The sequence below is a fragment of the Pygocentrus nattereri genome, chromosome 10 (assembly GCF_015220715.1).
Source record: "Pygocentrus nattereri isolate fPygNat1 chromosome 10, fPygNat1.pri, whole genome shotgun sequence".
NCBI lineage: Eukaryota > Metazoa > Chordata > Actinopteri > Characiformes > Serrasalmidae > Pygocentrus > Pygocentrus nattereri.
In genome coordinates this window covers 30,651,056-30,674,631 of record NC_051220.1, presented here as the reverse complement: position 1 = coordinate 30,674,631, position 23,576 = coordinate 30,651,056, and the positions used below count along the sequence as shown (strand labels likewise).

Sequence of the window (23,576 nt, the reverse complement as noted above, 5' to 3'; positions counted from 1 at the left end):
AATCCCATATGAAACGATTGTGCTAAAAATGTATTCCAAAAATGAACTCAAACAATTAGTATAGTTTACTGAAAGAGATTACACACTACAGGAAAATTACAAAGCCAAAGATGGTATAGATTGCTATAAAAAGTATGACAGTACTATAGAAATATTATAGTATTTTATAGTATTACTATACACTTTATTTGTAAGAGATATTTTAGATGAGTATCATTATCTCCACCAATTCAACCGAAAGCATTTTAGCTGTACACCATGCATATCTGTTTTTCATAAAATACAGGTTGATAATAGACCTATTGAGGAAATACTTTGAGGTAATGCCTCACTGCACAGGATTTTATTCAGGAATCACTCCTTACAGTCTAAGAATAAACCTGTCTGGAAAACCCACCATGGACTTTTATATTTTTGGTGGCTAAGCAATTAATATGCTTACGTAAGCAATCACATCTTCCCACTGTTCTTGTCTCACTCTCCGCCTCCCCACCTTCCAAGAGTCTACCGGCATAGATGCGCCTTCTGAGGGAGAATCGTTGGGATCCACCTTGTAACCAGTAAGTAAAACGTGTTTTGAGGGAAACTGTTTGACTTCAGTTTCTCTTTTAATTACAACAGCCTTCCTTTAACTCATGCAGTTCGCGGTTTTTTCTATTTAACGTCAAATGCGGTGTTGTTTTCCAGCGGGGGCTGTGAAACAAAGGAAAGTGGGTGCATATAATTAGCTGCTAGGTGCAGCCCTGAGGATTTATCTCCGTTCTTAGCCACCACCCCGTTTATCAGCGTAAAATCGGTGTGTTATTAGTCTTTTTAGTTACACAGTGACTTTGGTATTATATGTGCTATTTAGGTTATATGGTCTTATATGAAGTGATCATGCAGTGCTGAGAGGGACATCACCAAACGGTTGTAACGAGGCGTGTACCACCACGCTCCCCGCAGAAGCAGCATGCGCGCATGCGCTAGTAGTTTTACCCCACCGGTATTCCGTCCGCTCCCGCCTCCCACGCAAGCGGATTGGCCAATGAGATCGGAAACCCTGCTCTACGATTGGCTAATAGTTCACACACGCGAGGAGTCCGACGAATCAGCCGGGTCTGTCGGAATACGAGTGGAACAAATTAAATAAATAAATTATAAACCCAGGCGTGTGGTCGTGTGTTAACCCTTTTAGCTAATATAAGCGCTTTAAGGTACTGAACACGAGCAGAGAGATCAGAAAGGGAAGCTGCCTAGATATTTTTTTCTTTTGTTTTAAAAAATGTAACAAATTAATATCATAGACTAAATTCCTTTTTGTGGAAGAGTCACCATGAAATTTCCAGCTGAGAATCCAAGAAAACATGTGAACTGGGAGTGCGAGACAGGTTGGATTTTTAAATTTCTCATATTTCAATTTCTCGGTTTTATTTATGTATTCATTTATAAATGGCATTCATGGTTTCCTCTGTTTACTAGAAGATATCATATGCATAGTGTTTTAAAATTATATTAATCAAGTGTTGCCTTGTGCATCTTTCTATGCTATTTAGTTTTCTTATTAGATTCAAGATTTTCCTTTGTGCATGCAAACCTTTTGACATACTTAACTATATATACTTATAGAAAATGTAAGTATGTTATTTGCATGGATATTTAAGCTGCTTGTAAATGAGCCTGTAAATGTAAATGAGCCTGTAAATGTTGTGGGCACTTCCATGGAGTGGACATACCTGCAAAATGTTTATAGAAAAGGTGCATCAGTGACACGGAGTGATGACGGTGGAGGTTGGTGAATCATGTTAAATAAAGTTGTGTCTAATGTCATTGTTAAGAACTTGTGTCAGCAGTGTTAGAAAGATATAGAAAATGATACACAGAAGTCATTACTGACCAAATCTGTAGATCCCTACACTAAAAGCAGTGCTTTTGAGTGGCATGTTGATGTAATACATGAATGTAACAAATATACACTGTGTTTTTATGAAAATGTGTGGAATATACCCAGAATTTATACAGAATTGTTATAGTCAGAAACCCAGCAACCTTGGGTTTTGAAAGGCGCTATATAAATGTAACTTATGATTATTATTGTTATTATTATTATTATAATTACTATTATTATTATTTGCCCTTTTTGGATTTGGATTGTGACAGCTCTACAACATGATCGAACGCATGCCTGAAGGTGCTGACTTAACCTCTAACAGTTTGATTATTGACTCTTTCCATTATGCTTTGGGCTTTGTTGGACGCTAAGGTGCCAGTTAACAGGATTTATATTCCATGGGAGGGAGACGTTGTGCAGCATTTCCTGGCTATGCTTCCTGGCTGTCCTTGAGTCACTCTATGCGGCTGTTCAATTTCATAAATTGATAATTAGGCAACAAACAGAAATGACGTAGTTTACTTATGTTAAGGGCAGTATCACACATTTTAAGGCAATGCACAAAATATGTACTGAGCTTAAAAAGTCAGAAAAAAACATAGCAAACAAACAGAAAATGCATTAAGAAATGTTTTCTCACCTAAGTAAAGTTTTGCAATTTTGAGCTATAAAAATAGATGCTGCAGTTTGCATTGGTAAACTAGTCTTACTACTCATTAAAAACTGATCTGCTTACTGTTAAGAGTTTCACGGTACAATTGTTACTTACTGTGTCAAAATGTGGTGAGAGTTCTGTGGCTTCAGCATTACATCATTGGCTGTCCAGACTCCGCCCCATTGTGCACCACAAAGGGAAAGAGTTCCCCTCCTCTGGTGGTGGTGGGTGTTGGTGGGGCGGGTGGGATGTTGGGGGGGTGGGGTGTGAGAGGGTGGAGTGTTGCGTGGGGGGTTGCAAGTGAGCATCTTGTAAGAATCTAAAAAAATGGGCGGCTCCTTCGCTTTGTCCTTCACCTTGAGTGACCCCACCCCACCCTTCTCTCTAAATTCTATTATAGCTCCCGGTATGCCTCATTTGGAAATCACTGACCCATACAGAACAGCATTTAGTCTTTCTCTTGTGAAGGTCACTCACCTAGTGATTTAAAGTATTTGAAAAAAATATGCCTTGACCTCACATTCAAATAGCCCTCTGCACATTTATGGCTACTAACACTGATGAATTCTTTTTGCCAATGGTGAATCATTGTAAAATGTTTTTAGTCTAGGTTTAGGAATAATATGGTTCTGGAAAACTGGCCTTTATGTTAAGGATGAATTTCATACAGTGGATTACATTACATAAGCTCATAAGAGAATGCGCAAACCCAGATTTGCACCATATTGCTTTTGTATCAGTTTTAATTGGTGTAGCCTGACACTTTAAACACTTAAGTGGAACTATTGAAAGATCCTATCTTCTGTTCCTCATGTCTGTAACTTAAGAAATAGTTCAGCCAGTCTGCATTGCTGTCCATGTAGTTACTGAATAATAAGTCTTAGAATTTTATGCTAATTAAAAATTTTTTTTTCAGCAAGTGGATTTATCAGCAATTCACTCAGTTAGCCGAATAAATCTTATCTCCCTCTCTTTAGTGGCAATTCAGACGAACATGGCCACCCCAAAGAAGCCACAACCTGCTGCTGCGCAGGCCACACTGGTCCAGGCCAGCGTGGCTGCTATACAGAACCCAGTGGGCTGTGAACTGAAGGGAAACGACCACTGTCCGCTGCCACGGCTGTCTATCTCCTCCCGCTCAGCCAGTATAGTTCCCAACATGGATGCTGGAGCAGACAGCTCAGCCCTCCACTCTGTCATGAAGTGGAAGACAGTGCTGGCAGTGTTTGTGGTGGTGGTTGTGTACCTGGTGGTGGGTGGATTGGCGTTCCAGGCGTTAGAGCAGCCCTTTGAGAGCGACCAAAAGAACACAATCACCCAGGAGAAGGCCTTGTTTCTCCAGAGGAACCCCTGTGTGACCCACGAGGAGCTTGAAGCCCTAATTAAGGTAAGCTCATTGGCAGTGGCTCTTGCAAGACGCCCTTCTCTCCAAATTAGATCAGGAATTAAAATACCTAGCTCCTAGAGTACTTTTAATCAAAATTTATTTAAATGACTTTGAATAACCCTAAGAAGTTGAGAGCTATTACTTTCATTTTGCTATGGTATTCATATGTAATTCCATAGTTATGCATTTACAGTCTGTTACACAATAAATTACAATTACAATTAGTTTACAATTTCTATCGATGTCTTTGACATTTTTTCCATTTGTTTTGATCATTATTGTCAAAAATGGCAATAATGTTATGAATTGTTTTAACACACAAGGCTCTATGCACAACAGTAACATTTTCAAGTTAAAATGTCATATCATAATCAAATATAATACAAATGTGATTGAATGTTGAAAATCTGTAATTCTGACACAACGTCTTACCTTTCAAAGAGTTACAAGTGAGAAAAATTCAAATCAAATTACACCATGCGCTTGTTATTGCTGGCAGTAACTGCAACCTCTCAGGGTTAACATGTAGTTTGGCAGAACTGAGTATAAGAGCACTTGTGGTGTGTTATGCGAATCATGCATTTATAGACACATTGACCTATTTTGTAAAATGAACAAAAATATCACACAGTAAATATAAAACATATAAAGAAAAATTCTCTGAAGGCCCTATTAAGGGCCCTCCAGCTGAGAATAGTGAGATGCCTGTGGGCTCCCCATACCACTGCTATTAATGCTTTACCCAGCACAAGGCTATAATAAATAACCAATTTCATATGTAGACTGACAAGTGATCTCTCAGGATGTAAATGGCTTTGTTAGCCCTGATTTATATAGACACTTCACATATACTGACCCTGACTATGGGCACAGATGCACCAGCAGTGCTTCTTATATAACAGTCACGGTCATGGCAGAGGAGACCTCAGGATGAGAAACAAATATAAAGAATTAGAACCTGACTTACCTTCAAGAAAAGTGTCTCTGTTATGTAACATTCTGAGGAACTACAATACACCAATTTCAGTTAAACATGTGGACTGATCTCTGAAATGATAACAATATTCACTCACACACACACACACACACACACACACACACACACACACACACACACACACACACACACACACACACACACATACACACACACATTTTATAAACTGCTTTTTCTTCAAACCGCTTTTTCTTCCTGCCCCCTGTCCATTGGGGCATTACACCTTGGAGAGGTTGCATAAGTCAAAACTAAATCCTTTCACTTTCAGTATTGCTTGATTTTGCATCCTTAATGCAGAATAAGGCTTTTTATTTGGTCTGTGCTTGTAAGCTATCACAGTAAAAGTTGCTCATAACCTTCATATTGTTACACTATTACAGCTTATTCTTAGCTCTAATATATAGTTTTTGGAAAAAATATATTTAATTGTTATTAAATAGAACCTTTACACACCACATCTTTACATTATGTGGGGATTCTTTAAACTTTAATCTACATTTTTGTTTTTTTACATACATTTTTTTACTGTGTCTTTAAAACTTATATATGTAAATAATCTCAGGCCAGACAGGCTAAATCGCTATAGGCTGCATAGCTGGATAAACATAAATGCATTGGTTTTTGTGACATGACCTCAAAATGGGTCATTTTTGGGGCATATGTTCCATATGGACTTAATATGTTTTTAAACAAATCCATTTTTGTAAACAATTTTTACAAACCATAACAAATGTTTTTATATAAAGAAAAAAAATAAAGTTAAAAAAATTAGGCCCCCTTTCAAAAGGTTCTACATACCATGCAATCTTGTTTACAAAAACCCTCCTTCAAACGGTGGGTTGTGAGTTATGAGTTGGCTCTACTCATGTGAAACAAATGTCAGGGCTCCCTAATGATCAGGAAGCAGATGGACTCAAACCACTGCTGGAAAACTGATCAGTGTTCAATTAATGCCTTCATTGAGTCACTTCTGAGAATGGGTGGCCAGAAGGTATTCTATTCTCATCTTCCCATAGGTGCCATTAGGTCATAACTTAGTGCTCACCATATAGTCCCACTTCCAGGTATATTGTATTGTTGACTGATGCTGACTTTTCAGCAGACGAGCATACAGTCCTTTATTTTGGTACCTTCTGGACATCAATACATGTCTCCTTACTGAAGGTGTGTCCTCCCAGACCTAAGACCACCTGAATAAGTCAGTGGCCATAAATATGTAGAGGAGGGTGTCAATTCAGGTGTTCTAGATACTAGGTTCTGAGAAATTAGTTATTTATTGTGTGGTCTGCTTGTGCCAGAGCTGTTCAAGAGGACTATACGCCAGTCATTCGGTGAGCCACAGGATGTGGGAAGACGGCAGTAACGTGTTTCAGGTTGTTTTCTTGCCATCTTATCATATCATATCAAGCTCATCAACTGCTGCACCACAAGCACATGCGCACTCCATTGCTGGTTTCACAAACAAACATTGTATTAGGGCTTTTTATTGAGAGAGAGAAGCCTGTTGGTTCTCTTTTCTACACACCATAAGACCACAAACATAATTCGAAAGCAACCTGATCAATGTGATTTAGTCCAGTTTAGCCAATGCAGTCCACCATCTAACCAAATAAAAGAGATACAATATCATCATCATCATCATCATCATCATCATTAACAGGTTAGTCCAGATAGGGTCGCAGTAAAGGTACAATATCAAAAAAACCAACAAAACAAAATTGTAGCATGGTCTTTAGAAAGTGAACTGGGTATGAAAACAGCCTGATGTTCCTCAGAGATGGTAGTTACTAATACTGCTATCTGTGGCTGCACCTGCTGAAGCAGCATCAAAACAAACACCAACGCTGTTCATGATCAGATTCAGGGGTGGGGAGAGTAACCTAAATCAGTACTCAAGTAAAAGTGTTGATACATGCAAAAAATAATTACACAAGTAAAAGTACCTCAAAACAACTTGATCAGAAATACAATGGAAGCAGAATGAAAATCTGCTGCAGTAGAACGTCTTACCAAATTCAGCATTTTTCAGCACAGGAAATGAAGATGTGCGGCTTAGTTCTTCTCTTTTTGAGATTTTGTGGTCTAAAATGCAAAGCTATAAAGTCAGAAATGTAACCAATCACGGAGCAGTGCAAATATTGCCACTGTCAAAACATTAATATTAAACACACACAGACAAAAAATAGAATTGGTAACTAAATACAAATAACTAAAATGTAATAGAGTAAAAAGATTCCTTTACTCACTTCAGGAAAAGTAGAAGTACATCCAACCATCCATCCATCCATTTTCCAAGCCGCTCCTCCGTCAGGGTCGCGGGGGGATGCTGGAGCCTATCCCAGCAGTCTTTGGGCGGAAGGCAGGAAACACCCTGGACAGGTCGCCAGTCCATCGCAGGGCGTAGAAGTACATGTACATAAATAAATGTAACTGGTTACTACCCACCTCTGAATAGGTTTATAAAAACATGTCACTAGCATAACATGAAAAGGAATTTTAGTCAGTGGCCTGAGGTTTTGTCACTCAGTCAGCCACTTTTTTGGAACAGCTGAAGTAGTTTTCAAAGGATAGTGGGTTTCTCTGCATATTATTATTTAATATGTGAATGTTCTTAAGTATTTTTATTAAAACAATTGTTGTTCAAAGCAGAAAAACTCAAAATAGATTAGAAAGTAAGTCGAAGCTGCAGCAAACTGCGTATATTTGGTGGGGGATTGGTTGTCGGGGGATATAATTGATTCTTGTAATTTTTTAACGAGAAAATATCCTGACCGCTGTTTTTAGATGCCCACGCCTACCCCAGAGAGATGAAATGGTTTCCAGCATGCTTGGTATCTCCTGCATTTGATGCTTTGTCATGTTTGTCATGTTGTCTTTCCCCACCCTGGTGTCTGAGACCAGCTGGAGTGATGCAGTGTTGTTCTGCTTGACGGGGGCGTTGGATGAAAAAGCGAATTTTGAGGAGGTTTGAACAGTGGTGACTCAAAACCTCCCGCCTGCCTGCTGTTTTCTTACAAGGATCCTGGCATAAATAACTCCTCTTTTTACCTGCGTCCTGCGGTGGAGAGATGATTCAGAACAAACAAAGCATTTCTAGTCACAGGCTGCTTTTCTGCTAAGTGCTAACTTGACCTTTCAGGCTTACTGTAGTGACAGCATGTTACTGTTAACATTCAACTCTCTGCTCAGTGCTGTTTAAAGCCCCTTTGAAGTCACTCTTCGAAGAAGCTGTTTTCTGTATCGGAATCAATATTCCGAATTTTCAATGTAAGTGAAGGCGAGCAAGATTTTATTCTAAGTCATTTTGGAAAATTTCTGTTGGTCAGTTCTTCATGACATTTTTACACATTGTTCATATTTTCAGATAATATAAAAAAGTAAAAAGCAAAAAAAGGATAATACGGTTTTACTCTGACAGCAACAACATGGAGAATATTGTATTACTGTATGTAGATTTTATTACATTTCATTACTTAATATTTGATTATGTTGCTATGTTATTGCCATTCTACGTTACATTGCAAAAATTTTATTAGTATTATTAACATTGTTTTCAGTGCATTTGAAATATTCCAGCTTAGCCTAATACGAATTGACCCTTTTCAGTTTCACTTTGGACCTTTAAGGATTTAAGGATTTTGCACTGTCATAATATTGACTTCCTATACTTGAAAAAACAAAAAGACAGCCAGACCACCATAGTGATTTAATCAGTAGAACACTTGAGGTGGTGTAGTATTGTGAATAACATCATAGCTGTGATAACAGTGATAATGCCTCTACTTGCACTGTAGATGTAATATTGGCAGTTCCTTCTACCATAAAAAATAATAGCCTTGTGTATTATAGATAGAGCCATAAAACAATCTCATGTTTAGCCTTTTCAATGTTTGCCAGAATAAATTGGAATGCTATTTTGTTTCAGCCAGCATGAAAAGTATTTTGGAACGCTGAATTGTATTTTGTTCATTTCTGGCCAATTCCAGTTTGTTTAGTTGTTCCTCCATCACAACCACTGACCTCACTAAGCGGTGACAGCAGGTTCAGAATTTGATGTTGGCCTACTGTCTACTCCTCCTGAATCTGACCAAACAGGCCCCAGCTTAAAGATTCTCTTACAGAACTTTTCTTAAGTATGTTTTGTGCTTAAGTGGAAACTTAGCATCATACCTGCATACCTGTCTACCATAGACGGTACTTTGCAGCTTGCGCTCTGTAGAATGATACAGTGATTGTGAAAAAAGTGCTGTTATCACAAATAACAACATGGGTAAAACACTTCTCAACTAATTGCACAGTGCTGTCGGCACCAGTGTATTTAAAGACTGTCCTTATACACTCTTTATTGGTGAGATTCACTGAAAAAAGATACACAAATGCCTTACACGAGGGTACACAAATGATAGGTTTCCATGCTAAAAAACAGCTTCCGCTGACTTGAACATGTGGCTTTGTAAATATTTCATAAGCATAGCTCTCCCAGTGTCAGCAGTGAAGATATGAGGGAAGCAGAGACAGTTGGGATTTTACTGCCCTGATTTTGTCACAACACAATGTAAATGGCATTGGTGTGGAAAGCACTTGATATTTAAGGCTTTTTTATGAAAGATGAAGAATAAATTTCAAACAGTGATGCTTGTTGATCGCTCCAAGATATGTTTCAGCGATTTCTACTGCTCTGCAAAGTTCATGAATAGAATACTATGCACTGAGGCTGAAAGGCTGAAAGAGTCTGACAATATTGCTGCTCTACACACATAAAAAAGATGGTTCTTCCAGGATTCTTTGGTAAAGGCAATAGTTTTATTTAGAACAATGAATTAAGCTTGTAACAATAGAAGGATGCTTTTGGTGCTATACAGTACATTTTCAAACAACCACATACAACACATTCTCCATCGACCTAAAGAAGCATTTCACAGTGCCAAGAACCATTTAAGCATGAAGTGGTTCTATACAGAACTCATGGTACTGAATGAAACCATTGCCTGTGGTTACTGAATAACCACTAAGGAATCTTTTTTTAATGTATGTAGCATATACAGTATAATGACTTACATGGATTAATACAGATAGACCCACAGATCTTATTGCTTGTTTGAAAGCAATGTGAGACTGAAAAATAAAGTATTAAATTCCCTTCCACTTTCAGCCGGTGGTGAATTTGATCTACATCTGTGATTTATGAATAAACTAGGAGGCACATTACCAAGCAATATGTGCAGTACACTTAATCAATAAAATGTATTGATTGAAGCTTACATTTTTACAAGCGTGTAGAAAAATTATACAAATAATTGGTTCAATAAGTAAACTGTTTGCCCTCTGGTTTAACACTGCAATAACATCAAGTAATAATGTGCTTACGATTAGGCTGGGGAATAATATTCTTCTTGAATGACCACAGTGAAGCCTTTAAATGTAGCCTCAAAATGAATGAGCATCTAAGCCTGGCTGCTGAGCAGGAGGGGCCCTTCTGTTGCCAAAGCAGCTTTAGCACAGGAAAAAGAGAGGATGGATGTGGATACATGCCGACTGTGTCCTCCTCTCTTCCTTTTCTGTCTTCTGGCACATCTGCAGTGTTGATGTGACCACCTTCCTCTGTATTACATAATCAGAGTTCTGAGTACCAGATGTGCCTGTTGCTTTTATTGACAGGCCTGAGGGCCCTGGTGTGTATTGTTTAATGCTATAGATAGAAACTGGTTGAATGTCACAGGTTAGTCACAAAGCAAGAATTAAACCGTAAGGCAGAAGATTCTTATGCATTTCTCTTGCTACTTGTTGTCTCTTCAGCATGCAGTAGATGCAGTCAGTGCTGGCGTGAGTCCAATTGGGGACACATTCTATAACTCCAGCCACTGGGACCTTGGCAGTGCCTTTTTCTTCGTTGGGACAGTCATTACCACAATAGGTAAAATGCTTTTATTCTCTCTGAAGTCTTCCAGACCTCAAACACAAAGCTTATACATTTAGAAGAAAATTGTTTCATGTTAGTACTTTAATATAAATATAGATGTGTTAATATAATATTTAATATTAATAATTAACAAAAGTAACTACAATGGTAGTATATTGAAAGAAGTCTCTGTAACTTTCAAATAAGATAATCATATTTGGAAAAAAGAATCCAGTAATTGGTCTTTATGTGCACCCTACCCCCTTTCATTCTATGTTTAAGACAATTTTTTATTGTACTATTTTATGGAAACTGTTTAATTTGATGTAATTCTTTTACTGTGTTATTTTGTTTGCTATTTTATTCAATCTTTTTATTTGAAAGATTTTTACTTTTTTTAATAGTTTGTTGTCTTATTTGGTTCTTTTACCTACTTTTTATGTGTTTCCAATATATATGGTAATGCCATTTATGCCTGTTTCTTATTTGAGCTGTTTTATTTTCTTTATAAATCTTCTTGTCTTGATGATTTTGTTTTGTTTACTTATGTTTTTAATCCCTGTTTAACTTGCCGGACTATGATGTAAATGAGGGTCACCCTTAATGTACTTCTGGGTCGAAATAAACATTGAGATTATTGAACAATTACATTATTACTAGCAGTCAAATTAGCATTCATCTGAAGTGTTAAGAGTAGCAAATTACTATAATTTTGATTAAAAAAATCACCTTATTCTAGTAATTTAAAGGCATTGATGCCTCTCATTAATAACTTTATGTAATGCAACTTTATGGATAGAACTGAAAAACTCACTGCAGCTTCTCACTCGCCTTAAATATGCTGTAGTACAATGCGGCAACTGATTCATCTTTCATAAGCACTGAGAAATTTCTTTTTCGAAATCAGGAATCAATTGTACAGTGTCACACCTTTTTGTGTACATTTTAAATATCTGATATCTTTAAAAAAAATCAAACCCAGGTTCATGAATGTGACATAGAAGTAGCCAAGGTTTCAGATTTAAAGCAATGCAGAATATCCAGAAAACGTTGACAGAACCATTTTGTCTTTTGGTAGACATGTCACTGATATATTAAGCTGCTATACCTGTTATTCATATTTATTCGATTTATTTCTGCCGTATAAAGAGATAAGGGAAGACGTACAGTTTATTTTTCTGGAGCTAGAACTGCAACTGTTTGCCTGTTGTCTCACTCTTGCATTATTTTTATCTCAGCAGTCTGTAATTACTGCCACTGTCTCTCAATGCAACCCAACAATTTTCTTCCTAACGCCGTTGTTTCTACAGAGTGATTCAATAGCTGCTGTATGGCTTGGTTGAAGGGAATTAACCTTTTGCTTCATATACACCCACATATGCAGGCTATGGGAACATTGCACCAAGCACTGAGGGTGGAAAGATCTTCTGCATCCTGTATGCCATTTTTGGGATTCCTTTGTTTGGGTTCCTCCTGGCTGGTATTGGTGATCAGCTTGGGACCATATTTGTTAAGAGCATTTTAAAGGTGGAGCAAATTTTCAGGGTAAGATTTTTTTAATCTCCCAGAGGATACTGAAGTCTTGCTCTGGTTTAAGATGAATATGTTGTTCTTTAGCACAAGATAACTTTATTTTATTTTACTTACAACAGTAACCCATTGTCTGCATACTATAATGCTATAGAGCTTATGTATATTATCTTAGCTTATCAGGCATAAAATACATGTTTTGTCTGTTTTTATCTGCAGCAGAGACATAGACAGATTAGTCAGACCAAAATCCGTGTCACCTCAACCATACTCTTCATCCTGGCGGGGTGCATTGTCTTTGTCACTATCCCAGCTTTCATCTTCCAACACATTGAAGGCTGGACTGCGCTGGAAGCCATCTACTTTGTTGTTATTACTCTCACAACTGTTGGCATTGGGGATTATGTAGCAGGTACAGAAATTGTTGATGTGCAAATGTTTCTATTCAATTTTCAAGAATACATTATAATGAAAATCTTTTGGAAGTTCAGCATTCAACAAAGATACAAAACACACGTCTTGAAGTGCCTTGAAGACAAAGAACAGTAACACATAACAATAAATATGATACAAAGAGAAGGACAAGTAAAACAAAGAGGAATGTAACACAGCAAACTGAATAAACTGTGTATGTCTGGTTTTAAGTATTAAGCAACTTAGTGTACTAGTGTCACTTAATTTATGCTATTTTGCTTTAGGTTAATAAGTGAGTGGGAGGCAATCATTTGTTTAACCCCTTAAAATCCCAGGCCTATTATATGCTAATGCTTATTATTTAGTAACTGCAAGGACCTCAGTGCAAACCAACTGAGCTATTCGTAGTTTGTAGAAGTGTGTAGTAAAACTCATAAAAAAGGGGATTTTAAAAGGTCTTTCTTCACAAATAAAGTCGTGTTTGTTGATGGCTTATGCTGAAAAGGAACTGAAAAGTGGTGATTTATTTTCAGGTGGGGACAGGAAGATTGAATACATGAAGTGGTACAAACCACTGGTTTGGTTCTGGATCTTAGTGGGTCTGGCATATTTTGCAGCAGTTTTGAGTATGATTGGAGACTGGCTAAGAGTCCTTTCCAAGAAGACTAAAGAGGAGGTAAGAACTGAATTCCCAATTACACAACATGGCAGCATTTCATATAATTCTTTGGAAATGCTTGAGCAGTTAGCACATAAAATTGCATAATTTGTTACTATCATAAGACAAACTCCTCCAGTCATTGCATTTATTTATGCCATTTGAAAACATTGGTCATGCTTACATTATGTGAATTTTTAGACTTATTATTCATTAACTACTGTGTAGTTATTCAGTAATTAATGTGAAACTACAAAGAAAATTACATAGATGTGAAAGGGATGTTTGGAAAAAAAATGTTTGGGTTATGATTCCTACTTATGACAGTGATTACATGTAAAAAGTAGTTTACAACAAACAATGTTTTTAGAGGCGTTTTCTGCTAAGTCATGATATGATCGATATATCTGACATTTTAGTGGCATTTAATCATTACATTCAAGAGTAATGCTGGCTGCCTTTGTGCGACTCAGGTTGGGGAGTTTAAAGCCCACGCTGCTGAATGGAAGGCCAACATGCGGGCGGAGCTCAAAGAGACGCGACGACGCCTCAGTGTGGAGATCCATGACAAGCTCCAGAGGGCGGCCACCATCCGCAGCATGGAGCGCAGACGGCTTGGCCTGGAACAGCGAGCACATTCTCTTGACATGCTGTCTCCTGAGAAAAGGGCTGTCTTCGCAAGCTTTGATAGAGGACGCTTCAAGACATCCTCTCAAGAGAGCATTGATATGAAGCTCAACAATCTCCGTCTGAAAGGAGAGCAGTACGATAAGCCACACAGCCAGCAGGCCACCTCAGAGGAGAACATCTTCAACCGCTTCGGCTCCCTCACTAAGCTGGCCAAGCGGAACAGGACCAGGGAACAAAACAAGAACATCTCAGAGGACACACTCCGACCCAGAGCCTTCGAGGCCCTCAGCAGCAACAGCAGCAACACCACGCTGGCAGAGGAGAGACACGAGGCTGGAGAAGAGGAGGGTGAAGAGGAGGAGCTGATGGAGAAAGAACAGAACACCGCCTTCACGTATCTGCCTCCATATGCCAGGCAGCTCAAGCAGCAGAATGGTTTTGTGCCAGCTCAGGCCAAAGAAAGAGACAATGACAAAATGCTGGCAGAGAGAGAATATCAGCCATAGACAAACCTGTTATGTGAAAAGAAGAGGCAAGTGATTCAGTAATGCCACAGAACGTGCCTTTCTGTTTTGTATGCTATGGCTTGACTCCATCAAATGAATATTAGACAACATGCACTGTTCCCAAACAACAAATTATGTTTTGGTTGCCAAAAATGTGAAGTGGATTCCTATCAAATATGAAGCATGTTATGTTTTTTACGTTGTGAGAAATATTTTCTGTTGAGACTCATGAAGACTAATGCAGCTATATTGTATGAATCCGCGCTTCAAAAAGAAGTTGTGATGGGAGACTAACCAATAACCTGTGGTTCCTTTGAAAGAAACTGCGGCTGACACCCCATCACTTTGTGTCCAGGCAAATCTGGGATGTGAGTTTACATAGTACATATCACAGACACCAGTACATGTTGAATTTAATCACCGTTTCAAACCTAATTCAGCTGAATTAGAACAAATGGGCAGATGTTTCTTCAACAACTTTTATTCAAAATTCTAAAAAAATGAAAGTGTGATATGCATGAAACATGCTGCATTCATTTAGTTTATTAACCAAGATTTTAACAGTAAACAAGATTATATCACTACTGCTAATATTCATTATCCTAAACTGGCTGAATAACTGTGAAAAGAATGTACAAGAAGTACATCATTGCTAGGAACTGTCCACACCAACCTGTCTGACTCGAACTTATGTTATCTGTCATTTGATGCATCATTCACTCATTTTGTTTTGATCATAAAATAAAATGTGACATCTTAGAAAAACACATATCATATCATGCACAATCAGAATTGATATTGTTTTGTAAGTGTTTTTGGTCATTTTCGAAAGGTTTGCCAGTTAAGTTGCTGCCAATTTCCATTCAATTACTGCCATTTTCCTGGGTAGTATTGGTCTTTCACCTATTGCACGTTAGTCTTGGAGGATGAAAGCCAATATGTACCTCCTTCTGTGTGTATGAAGCCTAAAACTGTGGCCTTTCCAGCCACTGCCCCAACAGTGTTGTTGAGAGTCCTAATGTGCTAGAAAACCTAGTACTTACCTGGAACACCTGACCAGACTGATGCCTGAGTGGCCTTCTGAAGTGAGTAAAGACAGCTGCACCCTTGGTCACACCCCAAAAGGACAAACACCTGGCAACCATAGCTTAAGGGTTCACTTCTACAGGGCTAGTTAGAGCTGTTACTGAGTGTCCCCTTAGAGAAATTTACAGTCAATCATTTAATCACTTTTTCAGACATATTGACAAGGTGTGAACCATAACACTTAAATATCTGAGATCATGTTCTGGTGTTACATACAGACAACATTTGACTGCTTTCTGTGCTTTGAGAATATTTTTTTCCAGCATCAGTGTTTTTATCACCCAATTAGCTGAATCCTGGCTGTTGGTCACAATCAAAGAAATCTAATAAAAGAATGAAGTGGATAATGTGCATTCTCTTGTATAAAATGTATGCATTCCCAAGCAGTGAGAAATGGGCACACTGGTTTTGTTTTTCAGTTCTGAAGTGGCTTATGTCAGTAGTGGCAACCTTTTCTCACATATTAGTTTAAATGCCTTATGTGAATATTCAAATATCACAACAAATAATTTTTATTAATTTTGAGACTTCTTGGGCAAATGCTACATAAAATGTAGAAAATAAATGCTTAATGACTGGTGACATCACTCATGTTGTTCTTAGGTTTTGATTATTAACCTTTTTTTCTTGCAGAGCATCTTTAAATTTTTGGTTTGGTTATATTTCTTTACAGTCATATGTAAAAGTTTGGACACTCCTGGTCAAATGACATGTTTTGATTATTTCCTAAGTGAAAAGTTCAAACATCCTCTACAGAGAACACACATTTTAATGCACAGTTGCTGTTTATTTGTTGAATGTAACATATTGTAAAAAATATATACAAGATAAAAAGTAGCCTGTGAAAAAGTTATGGCACATTTTTTGTGTTTTATTTTTTTCCAATATGTTAAACTTAACAAGTAAATAGACATACTACACTAAACTTTACATAAAAAATGACATATTTAGGTGCATTCCTTGTAGAGGATGTGTTTGCTTATTTAAAAAAAATCAATAAAAGGTGATTTGTAAGCCTGGGGCGTTCAAACGTTCGTATCTCACAGTATCTTATAACTTTGGACTAATAATGCACTTGTCATGATTTATGGTCAGAAATGTCTAGACTTGTACGTGACTGTATACTGCACAAATTTTATCAGTGATCTAGTTTTGACTGCATCAGCTGGATGTTTTAATAGAGTAAAAGTTCTAAACTGCATGTGCTTGTCTTAAACAAGAACTTTCAATAATACACTTTACAATGATTTCAGTCATGACTAACATGATGCATGTTCCAAAGATCCTATGTAACTGTAAAAAATGTACATACTATCTATGCTCACATTTAGAAAACCTTTAGCTAAAGCATAAACTGGGCCTGACCCTCTATGACAGGCTGTCACTAATCTTATCTACACAGCACAGATGTGGTTGCTGGTTTTGCGATAAAGCAGAAGCACACCCGCTTCCTCTTGTTTAATCAGTTTCATCTCAGTCTTCATATAATTGATTGCTTATGTTAAGTATGCTCCTGCTTGTCTGGAACACTGGCCCTTTGAGAATTACATTGGTGACACGAGCTTCATTTGGAGCACATCCCTTCTCCATGAAATACTGCTGAGTCAGAGACACTTCCTAGGGTTGATGCATTTGTCTATCAAGCATGGTGGAGGTAGTGTTATGGCCTACGCACATATGATTGCTAATGGAACTGCTTAGCAGGATGCATACTGAAGTGTATAGGGCTATATTATCTGCTCAGATTCAGCCCAATGCTTTGAAACTCATTGGGCGGCAGCTCATAGTACAGATGGACAGTGGCCCAAAGCCAACTGTAAAAGCAACCCAGGATTTATTTCTTATTTGTGAGCATTGGTTTGTCCACCTACAAATGGGGGGCTGTTAATGAAAATGCTTGTAATTCCTACATCATTCACCTGATTTGGACGTAAATATCAAATTAAATCTGAAAGCTCATATTCATTATTTCATTTAACTCGAATATACCCGACTGTACTAGGTACAGATGTAGAATAGATGTTTCTAATAAAGTAGAAAGTGAAGGCCTCATAAACCATTTGTATGCATAGATTTTATCTTGATTGCACATAAAAGTTCCTGTTTTAGTAATGTTTACAAATTGCGGATTGGACATGAAACTGTATGTGGAGGAAGCAAGTGTCTGATGTTATGTATAAATGTTTCATAGTGGCAGTGCTAGTGTTCTTCATTCACTTTTTTTAAAATAATGAATTCATAAATGCTAAGAAATCTTTTTAGGAATGTATTGGTAACACTTTACTGCAGGGCAGTGTTTGTAACGCTATATCACACTTACATAAGCCTTTCATGATAATTGACATAAGCCTACATAAACATCAAAAAAGCCTTATTCCAACAAGCGTCAGTTGTTAGAATAAGCCTTTATAAATACCCTTATAGGTTTAAGTCAGTTGATATGAAAGGCTTATGTAGCTGCTGAGTAGCCTTATGAATGCTTCCCTTTTGTGAAATAATACAAGCAGTTTAAAAATAAAGTATGTTTGAGGCCCTGAATGTATATTAATCAATGTAACACCTTCAGTAGGCATTCAGTGTAAACATGAAGGCCAACATTCAGAAGCACGATGTTCAGATTTCTCGTAACTGATCAGGGAAATGGAACATCATTATAAACATCAGTTGATGTTCCATGTGACTGTGAGACAATAATAATATAAATATCACATTGAACTGTCATTGAACTGGTAAACAGTGTGAACCCCTGTTGTTGTGTCTACTGTGGGTGACTATACTGAAGAGGGACTGAAACGTCATTTGTTCTCTCACATAGATTTCAGTTAATGCATATCTGCCTGTGTACCCCTGAGCTAACTGTCAGCACACCCCTTGAAACAATGCCGCAGTGGAGCCATTCATTTTATTATGCAATCTGAAAGAAAGATGTTTGCAAGGCTCAGGGATCTTCACCAGCTTCTGCTGTAAGAAACAGGTGAAGATGGATGTGTTGCAGGGCTTTACATGGTCTGCCTTACCTTAAATCACTGCACACCCTTGCCTGGCAGTCTGAATATAAACTGTCAAATGAGTCTTGTACAGTAAAGAATGAAGGCACATTGAAATGATTCATGCAACACTCATTGCTATGGTCTGCCAGTAAGCAGACTAAGAAAAACTCAACCAGTTTGCATTGAAGTCATTGAAGTTACTGAATAATAAGTCTTAGTATGTAATAAGGGGAGTAAGATAAGAGGAGACACTTGTAGTGTTGTTATTTGTTTGTTCCCTGTTTAGTTCTGTTTTTCTTTGTCTGTCCTTGTGTGCTCTATGTACTTCTGCTGCTCAGTGTCTGGACTCTTGAATCTATTTCAGTAAAAACAGCTCACACTTACATCCAGGCTTGTTGCCCTCACTGTTGCAGGGCACAAATGTCTTGTATATTAAATATATTTGATATACATATATATATGTATATATATATATATATATATGTATATATAAAATATTTTTGAATATAATCTACTCTATATGCAACTACTTTCATTTGAGCAATATTTAATGAAGGGCATCTCTACTTTTACTTAAGTTTACTTTGTCCACTACGGTTCAATGCAAGCCAGTGATAAAGTAAATGAAACATTCCTAAAGTTTTCATTACTTACATTTCCAATTTTGGCTTAAATCTCTGAAATTATAGCCTTTTAACACTGTGCCAGCTGTCCCCATACCATGTGGCAATCATATACTGGTTGGCACAAGTGAACAATATGAATGTAGTCATAAACACACTAATTCTAGGAAATATTTACAGTTGTTCCACATGCCTGTTTTTTTGTGCTAATATCAGCTCAGCTTTTGTTTGCTGGTAGTTGATTTATCCTGGTGTATGTAGTGAAAACCATGCCTGTCAATCCCGCTCTCCCCTTATTAGAGCAGAAGGCTGAAAGATAATTGTGTTTGAATCAGGTGAGGATTCTCTCTCAGCCATATCACAGCATGATCAGCCTGATAAGGACTGCATGCTCAATGGATGATTTGTTTTCTGGGAATACGCAAGAGAGCCCATGGATGTCCTGCAACGTGCTAGGAGCAAAACAAGGCGACTCTATACAGTGCAATTGTTATGGAAATTGTCAATATTGTGAGCCTCACTGCACTGGACTCTCACGCTAGGCACTGACTACGCCTTGACTGTCCAGTAGGATGGAAAAGAGGAGAGGAAGCACTTTAGAGACAGATGTTGGCACTTGGCAATGGCAATGAAAACATCGCTGACACTTCAGAACAATTTCACCAGCTGGAAGGAAAAAGACACAGAAGGAAAAGGGTGCAGATCACAACGTTCTAAAAAGAAGGTTAAAGTCAGAGGGAGTTTAAGAGGACAGGCAGGTGGTAACGGCTGATGAAAGTCCAGCCTTGGCCAAATATAGCCACACAAAGCACACCTGCCAAACCACTCAAGCAGAAAGGACCAAGACAGAAGTCCATTCATTCAGAAACTGAGGCAGATCATCTAAAGGTGAGTTCCAGAATGAAAAGAGTTCTGTGAGGTAGCAGGCTCACACCTTTATCGACACATAGCAATAAAAATGAAGAGCAGACATAAATGATATGTTTGCCCCTGCCTTGACAGAGAAAGCTATCAAGAAAGCTGACTCATCTTGTTTCTAAAAGCATCTCTGGCAGGGAGCAGACCGGCACTGTCCCTGTGCAGTAGAGACGAATATGAAATAAGCCACAAACTGTGATGAAACCGATAACTTCAAGGGTGTTGCATCAAGGAGATTAAGATAACAGATGGAAAAGCTGCAGATAGAATATGCTGGTTTAAAATTCTTAGAAAAAATACACATCACCTCACATTCCAGAGAAACCTACACAGTCAGAATGACTCTGATGATAGGAACCACATGTCCAAAGCATTTAATGCCTCTAAATATTACATTACAGAAGGTTATTTACGCTAAATGGTTATGAATATACTGCCTGATGCCTGAGACATTGTTTTATGATAAAAAAAAATCTTTTCGTAGGGGAGACATGCATGTTGGTGTTGTAGTGCACAATAAAGATGAACTAAAGAAAGCTTATTTTTTAGGATTTGCCTCTAATACACCATCATCGACATTACACATATACACTCAGAAAACCAATTCATTGGTTGTTTTGCATAGTAAATTAAATTAAATGTGTATTGTACACCCATCACCACCACTTTAAAGCACTGTGAGAATTTTAAAAAATTCCCTTTAACCCATTAAAATCCAAGGTGTATTACATATTAGCTATTACAAGGCTTATTATTCAGTAACTACAGGGACTCCAGTGCATAGTGGTTGAGCTGTTCTTAGGTTAGAGTAGAACTGTGTAATAAAATTTTGGGCCACTGGCAGGGCCTAGCCATTAAAAGGGTTAAACTCTTTGCTGTCTTTCCTCACTTTTACTGAAGTATTTTGCATTATCATCCCAACCCCATATTCTGCATAGCTTTTCCCATATAGCTTTTTTCACAGCCTTTGTTTCCATATTTAACACGGTTGATTATTTGGTCTGTTATCAGTCCAGTGGCACGTGCTGCTGTTTGTGTTTTGTTGCCTCACTGTTCTGACCTAATCTGGGCTGCTGGGGCTGCAGCTGCTAATGTGCAAATCGCATGAATCACCATGATTTAATGTAACATGTGGCTGGAAGAGAAACAGCTAAGAAACCCTTTCGCTTTCACTGTTACATTGTATCCGGATGTCCGTTTAAAGTGGAAGTTCACCAATTTTTAAGCAATTATTTAAACAAACTTAATCGGTAAACAAAGTTCTGAGTGGTTTGAGGTGATGTGGTACATTGTCAAGAAACTTGAACCCCATTTACACCTGGTCACTTCATGTGATTAATATCTGGATTGTATCTTGATAAGATTTTAGCCACATGCATTTACATTTCGTAGTTAAATTCATGTCTGGTTAATTAGACTGAAATCCGATTGCTGTGTGGGATGGAATATGTTCATCTGCTCGTTACGTGGCAACCAATTATGAATTGTTCAGCCTCTTTGTCTGCAGCTTGTTTTGCACAGTAGTGTTTGTTCATACTGCAGAGTTTCAGTTGCACTGGGAGGGGTCTTGTTTGTCGAATGTGTCTTAGCGAGGTGGATGTGTTTACACTGATATAATGTGGCTCAAATGCATCTCAGATCACTTTCTTTAGGTGTAGGTGTAGGTTAGGTGTAGGGTTGAGATTTGTATCTGTTTTAAATGCATCTTGGATGCGTTTTCACTTGCATTTTCATGTAGCTTGGCCTTACAAATATAATCCTGATACTCAAGATGCATGTAGTGACCAGGTGTAAATGGAGTCTTGTTGAGTTAGAATTACTCAGAGTGGTGATGGTGGGAGCCAGACATCAGAAATGATTAATGACCCCAAAAGCTACTCACAGAACGTTATTGTGTGAAATGGTTACAAATATGCTATCTGATGTCTAAGACATTTTTTATGGTAGGTTTGAGAGTTTTAGGCCTAAAACGTATTTTAAAAATGCATTCATAGTGGAGAGATATATGCAGGGTATTGTAAGGCAAAATAGATTTTACAGAAAGCTATTTCTTTTCCAGATGTACCTCTATTGTGCCATCATCAGCATTGCATATAAAACATAAGTTCAGTGGTAGTTTTGGATAGTAAATGAACCAAATATGTGAGCCAACACTATGAACCACCACTAAAAAGTTGTAGTACTCATGATAGAAACTTAACTACAAAGTTAACTATTAAGTATAAAATATAACTATAAAGTAAAGTTTCTCTAAAATGAGCCATTCCACATGGAAGCTCTCGGAATGACTTGTTTAAATCAAAATTTTTTAATTTGTTGGGATTCCTCTTTAAGCAACAGTGCTCAAGAGGGTGTTTGTTATTATGTTGTTTTTAAATAAGCATTTTAGTAAGTATTTCATTTTAAGTATTGCATTGGTTTCGTACAGCAGTGTTTCAAAATAAAGTAGCCTTAAACATAATTACATCTGCAGCAGATCAGTTGTGTTCTGGGGGAAACTAGTTAATGAATCTTCAAGGGCAACTGAGAGTCCTGGAGTTCACTCAGTTCTCAGAAGTCTGCTGATGCTGCATATATTGTAAATATGTAAAGGGTGAAATGTGGGGAAGAGCATTTGGCCAGGCTAAGAGATTGCTCATCATTTCCCAACATGCATTAAAGGCACTGGTAGCATTTTAAGTCACAGTAAAGCACTCTGTCAGCATGTGCTAAGATGCCATCCCACTATTTTCTCTCTGACTTTGTTTGATTGATGAAGCTGATGGGAGGGTGGGTGTCAAAGAGCCAACAGAAGCCATCCGTCTCCCCCCCAAGGGTGTGGCTGGCTGATATAGCTGACTTTATTTCTTATCTGTGATGCTGAATAACCTGGTTTAGCAAAGAAACCTTCTGTATATCACAGAGTGCTGCACATTTTTGTATTTTATTAGTTCTAACGCACAATTCAGCTTATGAAGGCCTTAAAGGAACCACAGAGCATGGGATGCCTAAGAACAGGAGCTCCCTATAAACTCAGCTTGTTAAAAGGAATCCTCATATCATGGAAAACCAAATTTTATTCACAGTTTACTGTAGTATGTAAACACAGTTAAAATGTCAAAACACAGTCAACTCCCCAGTAAACACAGTTCATATATGGGCAAAAAGAGCCTGTTTTTGAATAGATTATGATTCACTGGTTTGGAGATGGTCTTGACCACATTTGACACAGGCGTTTTCGTTGTCCATATGAGCAAAAACACATCTGCTGAGCTCTGACTAGCAGGAAAGGATAAATAATGAAGTGAAAGATGGAAGATACGCAAGGCTGAAGTTAGCCCCAAACAAAGTGCCTTCATATAATCCACCTATATGGAAAACACATTCCAAAATATTCCACATTTATTTATCACGTATGTTTTTGCAATATATGA

The 23,576-nt window shown here is 37.8% G+C and overlaps 1 protein-coding gene across 2 annotated transcripts; it reads left to right on the top strand.

Moving 5' to 3' along the window:
- The first annotated feature begins 479 nt into the window (after positions 1–479).
- kcnk10b (potassium channel, subfamily K, member 10b) lies at positions 480–16,326 on the top strand. 2 transcript variants are annotated; one of them, XM_017690732.2, is made up of 7 exons: positions 480–560; positions 3,503–3,912; positions 10,706–10,823; positions 12,193–12,353; positions 12,558–12,750; positions 13,286–13,428; positions 13,884–14,546. In XM_017690732.2, coding segments are annotated over exons 1-7 (1,689 nt in total). In that variant the 5' UTR covers positions 480–559. The 2 variants fall into 2 exon arrangements, with proteins under 2 accessions (XP_017546221.1, XP_017546220.1); XM_017690731.2 differs by lacking the exon at positions 480–560 and adding an exon at positions 1,316–1,370 and having other exon boundaries at positions 13,884–16,326.
- Positions 16,327–23,576: the final 7,250 nt, after the last annotated feature.